The 18,036-nt window shown below is 39.9% G+C and overlaps 1 protein-coding gene across 3 annotated transcripts in view; it reads right to left on the bottom strand.

Moving 5' to 3' along the window:
- Window positions 1-18,036, bottom strand: part of FGD6 (FYVE, RhoGEF and PH domain containing 6) — a 108,028-nt gene that overhangs the window by 62,440 nt on the left and 27,552 nt on the right. For 2 of the 3 annotated variants that reach the window (XM_073900497.1, XM_073900498.1), the window contains exon 3: window positions 7,752-7,896. In XM_073900497.1, the coding sequence (XP_073756598.1) occupies window positions 7,752-7,896 (145 nt within the window). The remainder of the gene's footprint in view (window positions 1-7,751; window positions 7,897-18,036) is intronic. The other variant, XM_025881257.2, reaches the window with a different exon arrangement.

Genomic DNA, 18,036 nt, shown 5'->3' with positions numbered 1-18,036 from the left:
AAAACTTGGAACATGAAAAAAAAGAGATTACCATGGCTATTCACTACCATCCCAAACATGTTCCATCAACAGCCTTCAGGTTCTGTGGCTTATCCTGAGTTATTAGATAGATTAGAGATAGATTTTTGTTAAAAAACCCAATTCAGGCGGCTCCAAGCCAAGTTACTTTACCTGTATAAAAAACTCCTTTTCTTCGTGTAAAAAAAAGAATAGTATATATGTCATATATATATATATATATCCTAGCATGTTTTTAAAGATTAAACGTAATACCTGCACCCACAGTACAAAGACAAGCATAGGCACACAGGTGTGGTACAATGTTAATATACTTCCCCTTCCTGGTAGCCTGTTTATCTTTGCAGGAGTATCTTTTTGAACATCTGTTTGCTCTCCCTTCACAAAGTTAAAACATGGGCCCAGTGGCACATATCCTTTATTTTGTCCCACAGAGTCTGGCAATATCATAAGGAGATGTTACTGGCACTGAGACACATTATCAGCTACGTGCTCATAATATGTCCATGGAATATGGCACCTGTTTTGGATTGATTCATGGCCTCCAAAGATATTCTGGGATCCTATGCCCCAGGGACCTCAGAATGTGACTTTTTTTGGAAATAGGGTTGCTGCAAATAAAATTAGTAAATTAAGATGAAGTCATATTGGACTAAGATGGGCCCCTAATCTGACTGGTATTCTTGAAGAAGAGAAGACACACAGACATGCGCAAAGAAACACAGCTGATTTCTGTGCATTGACTTTATATCCTGCCACTTTGTATGAGGTCTAGCAATTTTGGGATGGACTCTCTTGGGTTTTCTACATAGAGTATCATGTCATCTGCAAAGAATGAGAGTTTGACGACTTTGCTGATTTGGATGCCTTTTATTTCTTTCTGTTGTCTGATTGCTGAGGCTAGGACTTCTAGTACTATGTTGAACAGCAGTGGTGATAGTGGACATCCCTGCCATGTCCCTGACCTTAGGGGAAAAGCTCTCAGTTTTTCCCCCATTGAGAATGATACTCATGGGCTTTTCATAGATGGCTCTTATGATACTGAAGTATGTACCGTACCCTTTATTCCTACACTATTTAGAGTTTGAATCAAGAAAGGATGCTGTATTTTGTCAAATGCTTTTTCTGCATCTACTGAGAGGATCATATGGTTCTTGTCCTTTCATTTTTTTTTTTTAAGATTTTATTTATTTATTTATTTGAGAGAGAGAAACAGCATGAGAGGGGACAGGGTCAGAGGGAGAAGCAGGCTCCCCGCTGAGCCGGGAGCCTGACGCGGGACTTGATCCCAGGACTCCAGGATCATGACCTGAGCCGAAGGCAGTTGCTTAACCAACTGAGCCACCCAGACGCCCTGTCCTTTCTTTTATTAATGTAGTATATCACACTGATTGATTTGTGGATGTTGAACCAAACTTGCAGCCCAGGAATAAATCTCACTTGGTCACAATGAATAATCCTTTTAAATGTACTGCTGGATCCTACTGGCTAGTATTTTGGCGAGAATTTTTTTTTTTAATTTATTTATTTTGAGAGAGAGAGAGAATGAGAGAGAGCACATGGGGGGGGGGTCAGAGGGAGAAGCAGACTCCCCACTGAGCAGGGAGCCCGATGCAGGACTCGATCCAGGGACTCCAGGATCATGACCTGAGCCGAAGGCAGTCGCTTAACCAACTGAGCCACCCAGGCGCCCTTGGCGAGAATTTTTGCATCCATGTTCATCAGGGATATCAGTCTGTAATTCTCCTTTTCGGTGGGGTCTTTGTCTGGTTTTGCAATCAAGGTAATGCTGGCCTTGTAGAAAAAGAGTTTGGAGTTTTCCTTCCATTTCTATTTTTTTGAAACAACTTCAGAAAAATAGGTATTAATTCTTCTTTAAATGATTGGTAGAAGCCATCTGGCCCTGGGCTCTTGTTTGTTGGGAGATTTTTTTATTACTGCTTCAATTTCCTTGCCGGTTATGGGTCTGTTAGGTTTTCTCTTTCTTCCTGGTCCAGTTTTGGTAGTTTATATGTCTCTAGGAATGCATCCATTTCTTCCAGGTTGCCTAATTTGTTAGTATATAGTTACTCATAATATATTCTTATAATTGTTTGTATTTCTTCAGTGTTGGTTGTGATCTCTCCTCTTTCATTCATGATTTTATTTATTTTGGTCCTTTCTCTTTTCTTTTTGATAAGTCTGGCCAGTTTATCAATCTTATTAATTCTTTCAAAAAACCAGCTCCTAGTTTCATTGATCTGTTCTACTGTTGTTTTGGTTTCTTTCTTTCTTTCTTTTTTTTGGTTTAATCTTTATTATTTCTCTTCTGCTGGGTTTAGGCTTTATTTGCTGTTCTTAGTCCAGCTCCTTTAGGTGTAAGGTTAGGTTGTGTATTTGAGACCTTTCTTGTTTCTTGAGAAAGGCTTGGATTGCTATATAATTCCCTCTGAGGACCTTTGCTGCATCCCAAAGAGTTTGAACAGTTGTTTTCATTTTCATGAAAATGTTTCCATGAATCTTTTTAAAGATTTTATTTATTTATTTGAGAGAGAGAGAGACAGCACAAGGGGAAGGGAGGGGCAGACAGAGAAGCAGACTCCCTGTTGAGCAGGAAGCCCAACATGGGGCTCAATCCCAGGACCCTGAGATCATGACCTGAGCCGAAGGCAGACACTCAATCGACTGAGCCACTGAGGTGCCCCAATGTTTCCATGAATTTTTAAAATTCTTCTTTAATTTCCTGGTTGACCCATTCATTCTTTAGTAGGATGCTCTTTAGCCTCCATGTATTTGAGTTCTTTCCAACTTTTCTCTTGTGATTGAGTTCCAGTTTCAAAGCACTGTGGTCCGAAAGTATAAAGGGAATAATCCCAATATTTGGGTACCGGTTGAGACCTGATTTGTGACCCAGGATGTGATCTATTCTGAAAAATGTTCCAAGTGCACTCCAGAAGAATATGTATTCTGTTGCTTTAGGATGGAATGTTCTGAATATATCTGTGAAGTCCATCTGGTCCAGTGTGTCATTCAAAGCCTTTATTTCCTTGTTGATCATCTGCTTAGATAATCTGTCAATTGCAGTGAGAGGAGTGTTAAAATCCCTTACTATTATTATATTATTGTCGATGTGTTTGATTTTGTTATTAATTGGCTGCTCCCACGTTAGGGGCATAAATATTTACAATTGTTAGATCTTCTTGTTGGATAGATCCTTTAATTATGATATAGTGTCCTTCCTCATCTCTTAGTACAGTCTTTGGTTGTTGTCTGATATATGGATTGCCACTCCAGCTTTCTTTTGATGTCCATTAGCATGGTAAATGGTTTTCCACCCCCTCACTTTCAATCTGGGGGTATCTTTGGGTCTAAAATGAGTCTCTTACAGACAGCATATTGATGGGTCTTGCTTTTTTATCCAATCTGATACCCTGTGGTCTTTTGATTGGGGCATTTAGCCCATTTACATTCAGGGAAACTATGGAAAGATATGAATTTAGTGCCATTGTATTGCCTCTAAAGTGGCTGTTACTGTATATTGTCCCTGCTCCTTTCTGGTCTGTTACTATCTTTACTTACAGGACCCCTTTGAATATTTCTTGTAGGGCTGGTTTGGTAAGCACAAATTCTTTTAGTTTCTGTTTGTCCTGGAGGCTTTTTATCACTCCTTCTATTTTGAATGACATCCTAGCTGGATAAAGTATTCTTGGCTGCTTATTTTTCTCATTTAGCACCCTTACCCCATTTTTTAAATTGGGTTATTTCTTTATCTTGATTAAGTTCCTTATATATTCAGGATATAAGTCCTTCATCAGAGATGTTTGCCAATATTTTCTCCTCCTCTGTGAGTTATCTTTTCATTTTCTTGATGGTACTATATGCAGCACAGAAGTTTTTAATTTTGATGATGTCCAATTTGGCTATTTTTCCCTCCCATCACTTATACTTTTGTTGTTGCATCAGTGAAGCTTCTGACTACCCAAAGTCATGAAGAGTTATTCCTTTATTTTGTACAGCTCCAACATTACGTCTATGATCCATTTGAGTTAATTTTTGTGTAAGATAAAAGAAGACGTTCTACTTTATTCTTTGGCATGTGGATGTCCAATAGCCGCAGCACAACTTATTAACCCCTTGATTTCTTTAACTACATATTTTGACTTTTTGTATTACATTTTTTTTGTTGTTACTTGAAATCTATTGTGAAATGAGATTGGTGTAAATAAAGTAATTGACTTAAAATAATTATTTGACCAAGGTCGTATGCCTGGTAAGTGTCAGAGCCGGGACTGAACCACAGGTCTTAGGATGTCAATTTTCATGTTTCTGTGAGAACACAGTATTACCTTTCATGTAAACATGTTTTAGATTTATTCATCAAAGATAAGAAAAGGTAAGCTTGAAACTATATTTTGTTATACAAGGAATGACTGGAGATATTGAAGATTTTGCTTGCTTCTTTTTATATCTGCCAATAGTAACAGATAAAATCTGTTGAGCAATTTGTGTCAGAACTGTTTTAAACAGTGTATAACCTTAATCATCACAACAATCTTAGAAAATAAAAACAAGTGTCAAAAAAAAAAAAATAAAACAAGGATGGTGCCTGGGTGGCTCAGTTGGTTGAGCATCTGCCTTCGGCTCAGGTCATGCTCCCGGAATTCCAGGATCGAGTCCCACATGGGGCTCCCTGCTCAGCGGGGAGTCTGCTTCTTCCTCTGACCCTCCCCCCTCTCATGCTGCTCTCTCTCTCGAATAAATAAATAAATTCTTAAAAAAAAAAAAAGAAAAACAAGTGTTTACCCTACTCCCTCCTCTTTTTACTGATGGGGAAGCTAAGGTACAAAGATGTTAAGTAAATTGCTCAAGATTACATAGTAAATGATAAGAACCCAGGCAATCCAGCCTCAAAGACTGTATTGTTGTTGTTGTTCTTGTTCTTCTTTTTAAAGATTTTATTTATTCATTTGAGAAAGAGAAAGAGACAGTGAGCAAGCACGAGTGGAGTGGAGGGGCAGAGGGAGAGGAAGAAGCAGACTCACCACTGAGCAGGGAACCCGATATGGGGCTCGACCCCAGGACCCTGAGATCATGACCTGAGCCGAAGGCAGATGAGCCACCCAGGCACCCCAAGTCCATGTTCTTCTTAACCTCTTTGAAAGCAAGTTACTTAAGAGAAAAGCATTCACCAGGCTATGCTTAAATGGATCAGCAACCATCTAGAAAGGGAGACTTAGCTCTTTTAATTATTGCCACTGCTGTCTCAGGTGAACAGAGAGTAAGCTCATCAGGATGGCCAACAGCTCTAAAAGAGGGAAATTATTAATACACTAGAATCAGGTATAAACATATTAAATGTTGATGATTAAATGAAGAAATAATCTCATTTTAAAAACAGAAAAATAGGGGTGCCTTGGTGGCTCAGTCAGTTAAGCGTCTGCCTTCAGTTCAAGTCATGATCCCAGGGATTGAGCACAGCATCAGGCTCCCTGCTTAGGTCTGCCCTTCCCCTCTGCTTTCTCTCTCCCCCTCTCAAATAAGTAAAATCTTTAAAACAAAACAAACAAACAAAAAACCCCAGAAAAATAGGGGCGCCTATTTTGCCTTCGGCTCAGGTCATGATCCTAGAGTCCTAGGATCGAGCCCTGAATCAGGCTCCCTAGTCAGTGGGGAGTCTTCTTCTCCCTTTGCTCCTCCACCCCGCTCGTGTTATCAGTCTCTCTCACTCTTTCTCAAATAAATAAAAATAAAATAAAAATAAAAACAGAAAAATATTTAACAGAGATACTGCAGTGGGTGGCACAACTAAAGACAAAAACCAATAATATAAATACCAGAAGGGAAAGGAAAGGCCGGTATAAATACAGAGGAAGGAACTCTGGAAGTCTCCAATGACCACAAAACGAATGAGTCAACCAGGCAGTGTTGTGACAGGATGTGTTGAGAAGATGCATAACACAAAAGGGTTAGAGAGAAGTCGTTCCTTTATACCAAATGCCAGTGAGACCCCTAGTAGAATGTGGACACCACTTTTGGTGCCATACTTCAAGAAGCATGGGGGGAAATCAGAAAGGGTTTGAGCAAGAGAAACGAACAGACCCAAACAATAGGAAACAGTACTTGTTAGAAAAAGACCTTGCAGCTTATCTAAGACAGCAAAGGTTGATTTAATTATGGCCCTTAAGAGAGGAAGACCACTGAAAGCCTCTTCCCCGAACCCTGCAGGCTTTGGCTCTTTCCAGTCATTTATTTCTCAGTCAAATATTACTTTCTTAGAGGCTTTTATCCTAAGCAGACTCCTCAGTTTCTAGCACATTGCTCTGTTTTATTCCCTTCGTAGCATGTAACAATCTGAAGTTCTCACTATCCTAATGAATACCCTCTTGTCTCATTAGGATGCAAGCTGTTCAAGAGCAAAAACCTCGAACACTGCTTTGTCTAGTACATACTTCTTACATCTGGTATATATCTGGGAAATAGCATTTTACAAATATTTGTAGCATCTGTGAAGAAGCAACAAGGAAAATAAGTTTTCAAATCAGAGATGGCAGATAGCAGTAAAACACCACAGGAATTACTTAAAAGTCAAAGTAAAACCCACACGCTGCTGAAGGATACTGTGAGCCTTTAAGAACAGTCACTCGTACGTCTTAGGTATCTTACAAACTCACCTGCCTTAAGGCTAAATAATTTCTAGTGGTTACTTCCAACTCTATGATTCAATACTTTACAGCATGAAGTCTTACAAGAAACAAATAATCATTAAGTTATTATGATGTACTGAACAGTGTTCTAAGGCTTTACACAAATCAAATCATTTAGTCCTCATAATTCTGAGATAAACTCTTTTCTTCATAAAATGGGGGCTCTTTAGCTTAAAGATACTAAATAATTTGCCCAAAGTTCCTCATCCAGCTCATATGTGGTGGAGCCGGGATTTAAATCCAGACAATTACACAACTTATGCCACTCATTTAAGGCTGAAATAAATTTAAACAAAGCAAAAATATATTAAACAGGAAACAACTGATTGGTAAGTTATGGCATAGAAGTTAGGTGACATGGATTTTCTCTTCTATGGTTTGATAGGCTTGCTATGTGGATCCTTTCAAATTCTGTCTTGCTGTAATGTTCCAACACATCTTGGGGTTATTGTTAATATACTATTTTTTCCTTTGTAATGATGTCTTTATTCAAAAAACATATATTTATAATGAAACATTCCTGTCAAACTAGAGAAACAATATAATGAACCTCCATGTATAGACATATCTTAAATAATTATCAACATGTGGCCAATCTTGTTTTATGTTTACTGAAAATACAAATACTGAATCACTTCAAAGGAAATCCCGCTATGTTATTAATCGCACTCTTTATTCTATCTCTAAAAAGATTTCATTAAGTCTGAAATGCATCTAAACTCCTTTCTTTCAAGTAGAATTGCTAGCAATACAAGGAATAATCCTGAGAGGGGATTTCTGTTATCAAAAGGAAACAAAGGACAGTGCCAAAAATAATTTCTCAAAAAATTACTAAATAAACTCTAAGTGATGTGTGTTTAGAAATGTGATAACATCTTAGATACTACATTATAGCAGGAACTAAATTTAAATTAGAACTATTTTATTTTTTAAGTTTTAAGAAAAAACTAACTGGGGATCTTGTGTCTATCATGCTAATAAATATTATTTCCAAATGTTATGAGAGACCAACAAACACAAAAGTAGAAACGATTAAATACCAACATATACCTGTTTGTCTCCCAGGTCAGGGTCCCCTTTACTAGAGTCAGAGCTGACATCATCTTCGTCAGAAGTGTTGATGTCTTCTTCCTCATCCGAAGGAAGTTCGCTAAGACCAAGATCATTGTGTCCCTCCTGGGATGCTCCAGAACTGCTTCAGTAGAAAGTATCGCATTAGTCACCTTTAATAACAAGGAATACTCCCCAAAACCCACACAGGATCAACCATCTTATTCCTATGATGTAAGCTAGGTATACCTAAGGGATGTGAACACAAGGATGGAAATAGCCAAACTTCCCCTTCTCTTTCGCTATCTCAGCTGTCAAAAACCCAAATTCATTTTCCCAGCTGCCCTAATCCTAGGCTTCCATAGCTTCTTCCTTGAAAAGATCAGGTCTCTACTCCTATGAACCAAGAAGCCTCCTAAGTATGTAGGCTAGGTTACCACAAAAGGGCACTCACTGGCTACATGGGAACATTAGAAGAGGTGGTGTTTCCCTGTGTCTGTTTTTCTTTTTTTTTAAAGCATCTAACAAATCTACCAGAATTGGGAGGTAATAAACAATGAATGTGCTACTGTGAACATGTGCCCAGCCTCCCTGATTATCCCCAGTTCCTTTTATGTAACCACATCATAAGGAATGGGAAGGGACAAGGATGTTAAAAATTCTCGGGCTCTGATCCAAACCTGCTGAATCAGAAACTCTAGGGGTGAAGGGCCCTTAGGGGATACATGTTGGAAGTTTGAATATCACTGTACCAGGCCATTTTTACCAACTCTGCCTCGCCAGCCTAATATCAACATTCCCACTTTGTACTGAGGCAGATCTCTTCAATCTAAGAGCCATTGTTGCAATCCAGTCTGTGGGGGGGAATTCCATAGCAAAGTTCCCCAGGAAGACAACAAAAATAATTCTTTCTAACTTTGGTTGTAAAGACTCAGGAACAAATTATCTGCAGCAACTGCTTTCCTGTCTGCAGTCCAAAAGAATATCTGCAGAATAGAAGAGTCAGTAAAAGATTCACAGAAAATCATCAGGGGGAAACACTCAGAATAAAGAGACAGCTGCATTTCACCCTGGCAGGTCCCTTTACGGGTCAAGGGCAGGTCACTCAACTGCTAAGGCTCCTGCAAGTTATGAAAATTTCTAACAGGAATCTTAAAAGCTAAAGTTGAATTCTCTGCCAGTTCCTGATTACACATATAGACAGCCTCAGATGCCATTCCTGGAACTCAACTGTTATACAAACCAGTTTGAGGAAGGCAGAATGCCAAAAGGAACACCTCCCTCTTCCAAAGACAGGGGTTCCTTATTATTCAGTAGCTGGAGGGCCTCGGGGAATCATATCACAGCCTCAAGTAGGTGGGTGCGCACCTGATCATAGCTCCATGACATGGAGAAGACTCACTCCCCAGGGAGGAGTTGGGGGTGGAGAGCGGAAGCTTCCTAGTCAGATCACGGGTAAGATTCACTGTCTCTGGGCGCAGGAAGAGGAGCCCAACGCAGTTGGATAATTATGTGATTTAAATCAGCTAGAGTAAATAAAGTTAACAGGATAGAGAGACTGCAGGATACATCCATATAAATAAAACGTACCTTCACTCGTTTTTTATCGTTAATTCTTTATCTCTTTACATCCTCTAAACCCCTGTTACTCAAAACATGTTCAAATCTATGAGCAGCTTCAGCATCACCAGGAAGCTTTTTACTACACTTGATCTTAGCCAAAAGGCCGAGAAGCGATCATCAGGAAGCTTTTTAAAAATACAGGACTTCAGGCCTCACCCTACTGCACTGAATCACAATCTGGTTATAACAAAATCCCAGTAATCTGGTTTTTTCAATCAGTGCACTCTTTTAGACTCAACAGTATAAAATTTTTGAATAATCAGTAACAGAGCTTGTAGCAGCTGCGAGGAACTTAAGTTTATTTTGTCTGAAAGGAGAGCTGAGAGGTGTTTCTTTTTTTTTTTTAAGATTTTATTAATTTATTTGAGGGAGAGAGAGCATATGAGTGGGGGGGGTCAGAGGCAGAAGCAGACTCCTGCTGAGCAGGGAGCCCGATGCGGGACTCAAGCCTAGACTCCAGGATCATGACCTGAGCCCAAGGCAGTCGCTTAACCAACTGAGCCACCCAGGCACCCTGAGAGGTGTTTCTTGGTCCAACATTTGGAAAGACATTATTAAGGAGATAGTATGCATCTAGTTGCCACAACCATTAGGGATATAAATATTTACAAAAGTTAACATTTAAGAACAAGGAAAAAAAATACCTTTAAGTATTAAAAAGATATGGGGGCGCCTGGGTGGCTCAGTTGTTAAGTGTCTGCCTTCGGCTCAGGTCACGATCCCAGCGTCCTGGGATAGAGCCCTGCATCGGGCTCCCTGCTCCACAGGAAGCCTGCTTCTCCCTCTCCCACTCCCCCTGCTTGTGTTCCCTCTCTCGCTGTGTCTCTCTCTGTCAAATAAATAAAATCTTAAAAAAAAAAATATTAAAAGGATATGGATCAAAACATAACTGCCACAAAATATTGGGAAAATTTTTTTTAATCATTTATTTGTCAGAGAGAGAGAGCACACAAGCAGGGGAAGTGGAAGGCAGAGGGAGAAGCAGGCTCCCCGTTGAGCAAGGAGCCCAATGCAGGACTTGATCCCAGGACGTTGGGACCATGACCTCAGCCGAAAGCACATGCTTAACGAACGAAGCCACCCACGCGTCCCATCTTGGGAGATTTTAGTTCTGAAAATTGCTTTCCTACAGAAAACCTTCCCTGGCTACCCCTTCCCTCTCCCACATTAGTTTACTTGTCTCTTCTGAATCCCACATCATCTCCTTCCACTGTTCAGGCTGACCTATTTGTTTCCCGAGCTAAAATGTAAACTCCTAAAAACAAGTAAAGGGTCTTTTTCATTTGAATCCTCAGCATATTGCTTAAGACATAATAGGCCTTCAGTAAATTTTTACTGAATACACAAAAATTATATTAGAAAGCAAAGGGTGTTAAATTTCAGAAGTTCGGACGGTATTTATGGCGATGGTGATCACAAAGAAAGGTTTGGGGGGGTAATACTGGAATAGTGTGTGGTTTATAGGAGAAGGGCCATCCTAGGCATCATAATCAATGGTGTGGAAGTGGGGATGTCTGTATTCAGAAAAGAAAAATAACACTTTGGCTGCAGCAGGAGTCTCCTATACATAATTAATGGGAAAAAAAGCTTGGAGAGGATGACAGGTGCCAGCTTGTCAAAGGTCATAAACAATAGAAGAGTCCATACTCATCCTGTAGGCCTTTAACAAGAAGACTCAAATCTTCCAGCAGACCTCAGAGATTTCCTTAAGAGAACTCCAAGGCGAATGTCATTACCGTACTTCTCTCTTGTTAGTGCCAACAAGGAAGAGAATAACACCTCTTCCATCAATCCAGCCTTGTAGGCACAGCCTCTGCACCACTCCCCCCACCCAACAAGGGAAAAGGACAGCCCTGCTAATTAGCATCAGTGAGATCCTCTTGATGATCTCAAAAGATTAAACTGAAGTGAAAGGAGCTCCCCATCCCTCTGGACGGTAAACAGGAGAGACCGTTTATGATTTCTGGAGCTTAGAAGGGAGGAAAGTGAGCAAAGTGAGGTTTTAGGAAGGCTAATCTTGTAACCCAATGCCAGTGAACTAACTGGGGGCCGAATGGAGGCAGGCACCATGACAGAAGTAGATGGGGATCTAAGAAGTAATTTCAACAGTGCAGAAATGAGGTTAGCTACATGAGGAATTAAGAGGAAGGGTTGGATATAAGAGTTAAAAAAAATCATCAGGGTAAAGAGGTAGGAAAAAATCTGAGTCTTCCTTCAAGATTTCATGAACAGTCCCCAGCAAAATGAGGGGGACATTAACTGAAATAGAAATATCTTAACAAGGGATATGATATTAAAGGAAAGATAACGGGCTTAGCAGCAAAATCAAGAAAGATGGCATGTAGTATCCACACTTACACGTTCATCTCTACGTGATCAAACCAAGAAAAATTGTTGATTAATCTATTTTCCCATGTAATCCTTAACAGCTTTCAAATCTATAGATCTCTGATAATGAAATATGGATTCCTTACCGATGCCAGTCATTAAGCTGGGGGCTCTCGTATTCTTTACATTTCCTTCCCACTATCAGGAAGATAATGTCCTAATACTGTTGGCTTTCTGGGTTAGAGGAACAGGACATAGTGTTTCCTCTACACTCTCCTGCCCAGTTATTTCATAATTTGATAATCGAAGTAAAAGGAAAGTAAGCTGCAACCACAACCAGGACAGAATCAGGACTGGGCTCTACCTCCCAGGCCATCCTTTCCAAGTTCGATCTGTTTCTGGATGGAGTAAGGACAGAGAAAATAACACCAGAAATAAATTCCCACTGATTAGGCAGCTGTTCTTCAGTTCCACAAGTCAAAGATCAACACATTTGGACTGGTTATTTAATGCCATCACTTTTTAAAAAATTACTTATTTTTTGTTTATGTTTTTGCGATACAGGGACAGTATACCCTTCACTGGAAGTACATCAAATTTCTCTTTCAGGTTAAGACGTCACATGAAGGATTTCTCTTTTAGAAGGAATTGTCTTTTTAAAAATACGTATTTAATCCATCTCCCCTGAGAGTTTTCAGGAAAGTGAAACCTGTACAGCGCTAGGCCAGACATCACCACCAAAACATTCTTGTGAGCCTCCATTAAACTGAAAATTCCAGCAAAGGGAGGGGAAGGGGGACAAGGAGAGCAGAGAAAGGAAAAGGAGCAGCAGAGTGGACTGAAGAACACTCTGAAAGCACTGAATCCTATCCTCTGTTGTTGATGAATCCAGTTACCTTTTTCCTCTCTCGTCTGCCACTTTATTCTGAGCCCCTTAAACAATGAATGTTCCATGTAATTCCTTCCAAACTTGGAAGAAAAAAGTTTATTCCAATATCCTCAGCTTCAAAGTTTCTTTCTCATTTTCAAGTCACAACATGTAAATCTGAACCTCTGTGATTTTTCTCTTCCTCTTCCTTCTACTCCTGGACCAAACTGAACAGAAACTGCTAGTCCTCAGGATGTTGTTATAATTCTTTTACAAATGCTGTCTCATTATGACTTGGTGATTATGCGTTTCCTTTGGCTGTTTTCATATTTATTGCAGAATGAATGGAAAAAACTACTGGGAAGCACATAAGGATGAACGTTACATAGAAAAATAAGCAAAAAAATTTCACAAGTTACATATTATTATATGCCAACTACATACTATTGGTTCACAATTTTCACCAGAAGTGTTTCTATTTAGTTTCACCAGAATATGTTTTACTCAGGTACTTCAGCTCCTTTACTGAATTTCAGATTCCAGTATCAGGTTGAAAGCCATGAATCAAATCCACAATTACACAGTACTTGGAGAATGTTCTCCATTTTTCCACTCAGAGGACTTACCTGGGAACTACCCCTAAAATGAGTAAGTTATTTCTCTACTACCTTTAGGAAACCTGACACAACTGTGAAATAGGTATATGTGGCCATTTTCATCCTCGAATAAAGCAAGATTCATGGACTTGTGGCATGTTTTTAGGTTTTCCAAACATGGGATCTTGAACAATTATTTTAAGTACATGCAGAGACAGGGTGACAGAACATACAAGCCAAAAGATAACACAGAGTCTGAAGCAAACCTGTCTGACCTGAACAAAAATCAGATTCTTCAAGTGTGACCCCTCCATGCTAAGAGGCAAACCACATCATAGGTCTTCTCTATTACTGACTGCTTTGACTAAAAAGAAACTTCAATGCTTCAATAACATATAAGGTTGTGGACGGGTGATGTTCATATTACACTATAATAGCAGAAATCCTTCCCCTTAAATAAAGGTGTATTCATTAGTTTTTAAATATACATTAGTTTTTAATCTTTTGAAAGACTGTTAGGACAAACTTTATTTTAATTTTAAAAATTAATGATTTATCTGGACTTTAGTTAAAAAAGGTCTGTAATTTCACATATGTATAAAACATAATCACTTCTTTCAGTTAAACACTTTGATTAATAAAACATAGAATATGAATAAATAAAATCACTACAATGGGAGATAGCACAGCAGGAGTTTGTTACCACAAAAAGGAAAGTAAGTGAAAAGACACTTGCAGCATAAAATGCACACACTTAGTGTTTCACTCTTTGGTTCATGAATTTTAGAGGTGTTAACAACCAAGCCTTTTGAAACTAATCAGCTGGGGTTCTACGGCTTCAGAAGAAGGAACCACAGAGAAATACCCAGCTTCCCTGAAATATAAACTGGAGGACTGTTTAAAAGCTGGTTTTGGCGGACACTGTCAAGAAGGAATACTAGGCTTCAGCGACGGACCTGAAAAACACGCTCACTTCGTTTTCCAGGGGCAACCTTAACCTTTTAAATACCATTCCCCTTCCCTCCCCCAGAAATGAATTGTCACTAGGATTCTCTAAACTGTAGCCTAATGATTAAAAACAAAATCAGAGTCAGTACGCTGAGGCTGCTATTTAAAATAGTCATCACAGGACAACTCCGAAAATGGTTCAAAAAACAAACAAACAAAACTCCACAGAATTCAAAATTCCTTAAAGTCAAGAGAACCTACCCAGATGCCACACCTGCTTTATTTAAGTAATGTTAGAGTCAGGACGGTTTTTAACTACAAAGAAACCGTGCTAAAAGGAGTTTGCATCAATGGCCATTAATATCAGAGTCTGGTTAAATAAGTTGGGGCACATCCATACAATGAATTTCTCAACAGCTGTTTAAAAAATGAAGTAGAGGGGCACCTGGGTGGCTCAGCTGTTAAGCATCTGCCTTCAGCTCAGGTCATGATCCCAGGGTCCTGGGATCGAGCCCCGCTTTGGGCTCCCTGCTCAGCAGGAAGCCTGCTTCTCCCTCTCCCACTCCCCCTGCTTGTGTTCCCTCTCTCGCTGTGTCTCTCTGTCAAATAAATAAAATCTTTAAAGAAATAAAAAAATAAAAAATGAAGTAGATCTAGGCACGATGATATAGACTGTTCTCCAAGGATATTGCTGGGTTTAAAAGAAATCAAGGCATGGAGCACTGTGCATTCATTTGTGTAAAAAAGCAAAAGCAAAAGAACACATACACATAAAAACATATATATGTATATACATGTTTATGTGTGTATGTATATGTTTGTATATAAAATGTACACACATACCCAAAAGTACAAATATGCCAGTAGATATCTCTGTACAGATCCAGAAGAAACTGATAACAATGTTTGCCTCTGGGACTAAGTTCTGAGTTAAGACAGACTTCATAATTTACCCTTTGGTGTTTTTAAAAAACATTTTTTAATATGTGTATTATTACTTTTTCAAAGACAACACATACACATACATGCACAAACACACACACACACCACAAACCCAGAAACTTTGGAAAGTTTTATCAAGATGGTTCAGAGCACCAACTCTTTAGGTACAGCTTAGTCCTTTCTCAGGGAGATAAGAAAAAAACAAACCAAAACAAGAAAGATACTCCTGTCCCTCTCCCTGCCCCCCTCCCCAGGTTTGGAGCTCGGCACATTTTCTTTCTTTCTTTTTTTTTTTTTAAGATTTATTTATTTATTTGACAGAGAGAGACACAGTGAGGGAGGGAACACAAGCAGGGGGAGTGGGAGAGGGAGAAGCAGGCTTCCCACGGACCAGGGAGCCCGACGCGGGGCTAGATCCCAGGACCCTGCGATCATAACCTGAGCCAAAGGCTTAACTACTGAGCCACCCAGGCGCCCCTGCACATTTTCTTTTAAAGATTTATTCTTAAGTAATCTCTATACCTAATGTGGGGCTTGAACCCACAACCCCAAGGTCAAAAGTCACTCACTCCACAGACAGAGCCAGTCAGATGCCCCCTGGAGCTCTGCACATTTTCAAGATTGCCTTTATTTGATCCCTTTAACTACTTTTTAGGTGGGAAAGGTATAAAGACTATGCCTTTACCCTTACAACCTGTAGGGGATTGTTCAGGAAAACCATTAGTATGCCTCTAGAAAATAGATAGGGAGGAATGACCTTCTGGTCAGCCAGCTGATGACTTTAAAAAGAGAAAAAGAGGGGCGCCTGGGTGGCTCAGTCTGTTGGGATCAGACTCTTGATTTCAAGGTCATGTTATCCAGCCCCACGCTGGGCTCTGTGCTCAGTGGGGAGTCTGCTTGGGATTCTCTCTCCCTCTCCCCCTCCCCCTGTTCTTTCTCTCTCTCTCAAATAAATAAATCTTTTAAAAAACATAAAAAGAAAAAAAGAAAAAGAGGCTGTAAAGGGACTGTTCAACATTTTGCAGGAGCCACAGAGTAAACACACAACTTAATGCATATGCCACAGTGAACCGTACCGTACAGCATTCTGGGTTGTGGGAGAATTCCTGGCCTATAAGTAAGAATGATCATGTTCTCCAGGGTTCCTGGTGCAATCCCAGTGACACAAGAGCTGATCATAGTCCAGTAGGCACTCTGTCCCTCCAGCTTAGCTGGAAGGCATCTGATTCAAGCATGAGCTGCTCCTAGCTAAGAGGAATAGATTGTTATAAAAATGCCTCCTGAAACAAGGACTAGCTAAAATAAATACCAAACATTTAATTACCAGCAATTTTGTTTTCTTAAAATTTGGAGAGGTTTGAGAGTGATTCCTTAAAATACTCTTCAAGAAATGTGCACCGAAATCTTTTTCTTAATACAGATAGAAAAGCACTGATCAAGCTTAGAATTGCCTCCAAATAAAATACAGCAGGTTGCCAATCCAGTTGTCATTGTAGCAAACATGGTGTTTATCCGTGGAAAAATAAAAAAATTTTAAGTTAGAGTTGACCTAACATCGTTTCTTCCCTTTACTTCCTCATTATGTAATATATAACTCATGAGTAAAGGACACTAGAAATAATGAGGTTGGGATGGCTACATGAGAGTGCTTCACATTTAGACACACACACGCGCGCGCGGAGATGCTTCATATTTACAGATATTTACACATATTTATACATATATTTTCATATATATCCTATAATATTTAAAATACGTAAAACTGCTATGCCATTTATTTCAATAAATATCGAGGGCTTATTATATATCATATTATTTTAGGGGCTGGATGAAGATAATCTCATAGAATTATTTAATGTTCAAACTCTACATTCTATTGGTTGCTTTTCTTTTTACCAGCTGAGTGAAACTTTCCTAACCAGGTAAAGGCAGAAAGAACTGGGATAACCACAATAATTAGCATGAAGGCAGGGACTATTTCCTGAAGAGAGTACAACTAAAAGTTAGTGCACGCTAAATGTTAAAGGCAGTGCACAGACACTGAGGGCTACAGAAACAGAGAAAGAGACACCGCATACAGGCTGGGGCAGTCAGAGGCTTGAGGTACAGGTATTTGGGAGTAAGGTGGTGGCGAGGATTTCTGTGTGATGAAAAGTTAGGGTGTCTACCAAGTTAGAGAGCGAGATCCCTCTCTTGGCAGGCAGCCACAGCAGAAAAGACAATCATGGGGATTGGGATGATAGGAACTGGGGATCCAAACCCAAGCCCTCTCCTTGGCCTTGCCAGGTTCTAACACTAGAGTAGGGAACCTAGTGGGGGAGCTGGGCCAGGGGAGAAAGACTGGTTGATGAGGACATAAAGATAAGCACTTCATCCTTTGACTATCTTCTTACACAGGGTAACCATGTGTTTTTGTGTCAATTGTACATGCCATGTTGCTTCTGCTAATTTCTTTTCATCATAATTAGACCAGCCACTGAAAAGGTGGTGAGACTTTTGGAAAGATATGATCATTTCCTCTGCCCATGCTATGCTCTTGATTGTGAGTTGGTATGAAACCACTATGGTGTAATACCTATTGTGTTCTGCCTTGACATCTATGGAAATCCAAGAGGACGCCAAATGGCCCAAGTACAAGTTGCCCTTCCTACTCTGTTCCCTCAGATAGGGTGCCCTAGCCACACAACCTTCTCTATCACAGAGACAGTACACCTGAGTAGAGGATTTTTAGCCTCTTGTCAACATGTGCAATTATTCAAACCAGCCAATCACATCGTCCCATGGGAACCAAAGGTCTCCCTACTCCCTTGATACCATATAGACGTCTGCTTCCACAGCCCCTGATGACTCACTCTGTTCCCAAGTGCAATCTCCATGTGGCCCTGGAGGCCCACGGTGGCCCTCCATGCATTGTCCTCCTCCCCTAGGCTGTATGTGACTGACAAACTGCTGTCAATCTCATCTGTCTGGTGTCATGTGT

The sequence above is a fragment of the Callorhinus ursinus genome, unplaced genomic scaffold, assembly GCF_003265705.2.
Source record: "Callorhinus ursinus isolate GAN/ISIS: 27379988/994484 unplaced genomic scaffold, GSC_fseal_2.0 scaffold14, whole genome shotgun sequence".
NCBI lineage: Eukaryota > Metazoa > Chordata > Mammalia > Carnivora > Otariidae > Callorhinus > Callorhinus ursinus.
Note: the sequence above shows the minus strand (reverse complement) of the source record. Positions and strands in the feature narration are given on the sequence as shown.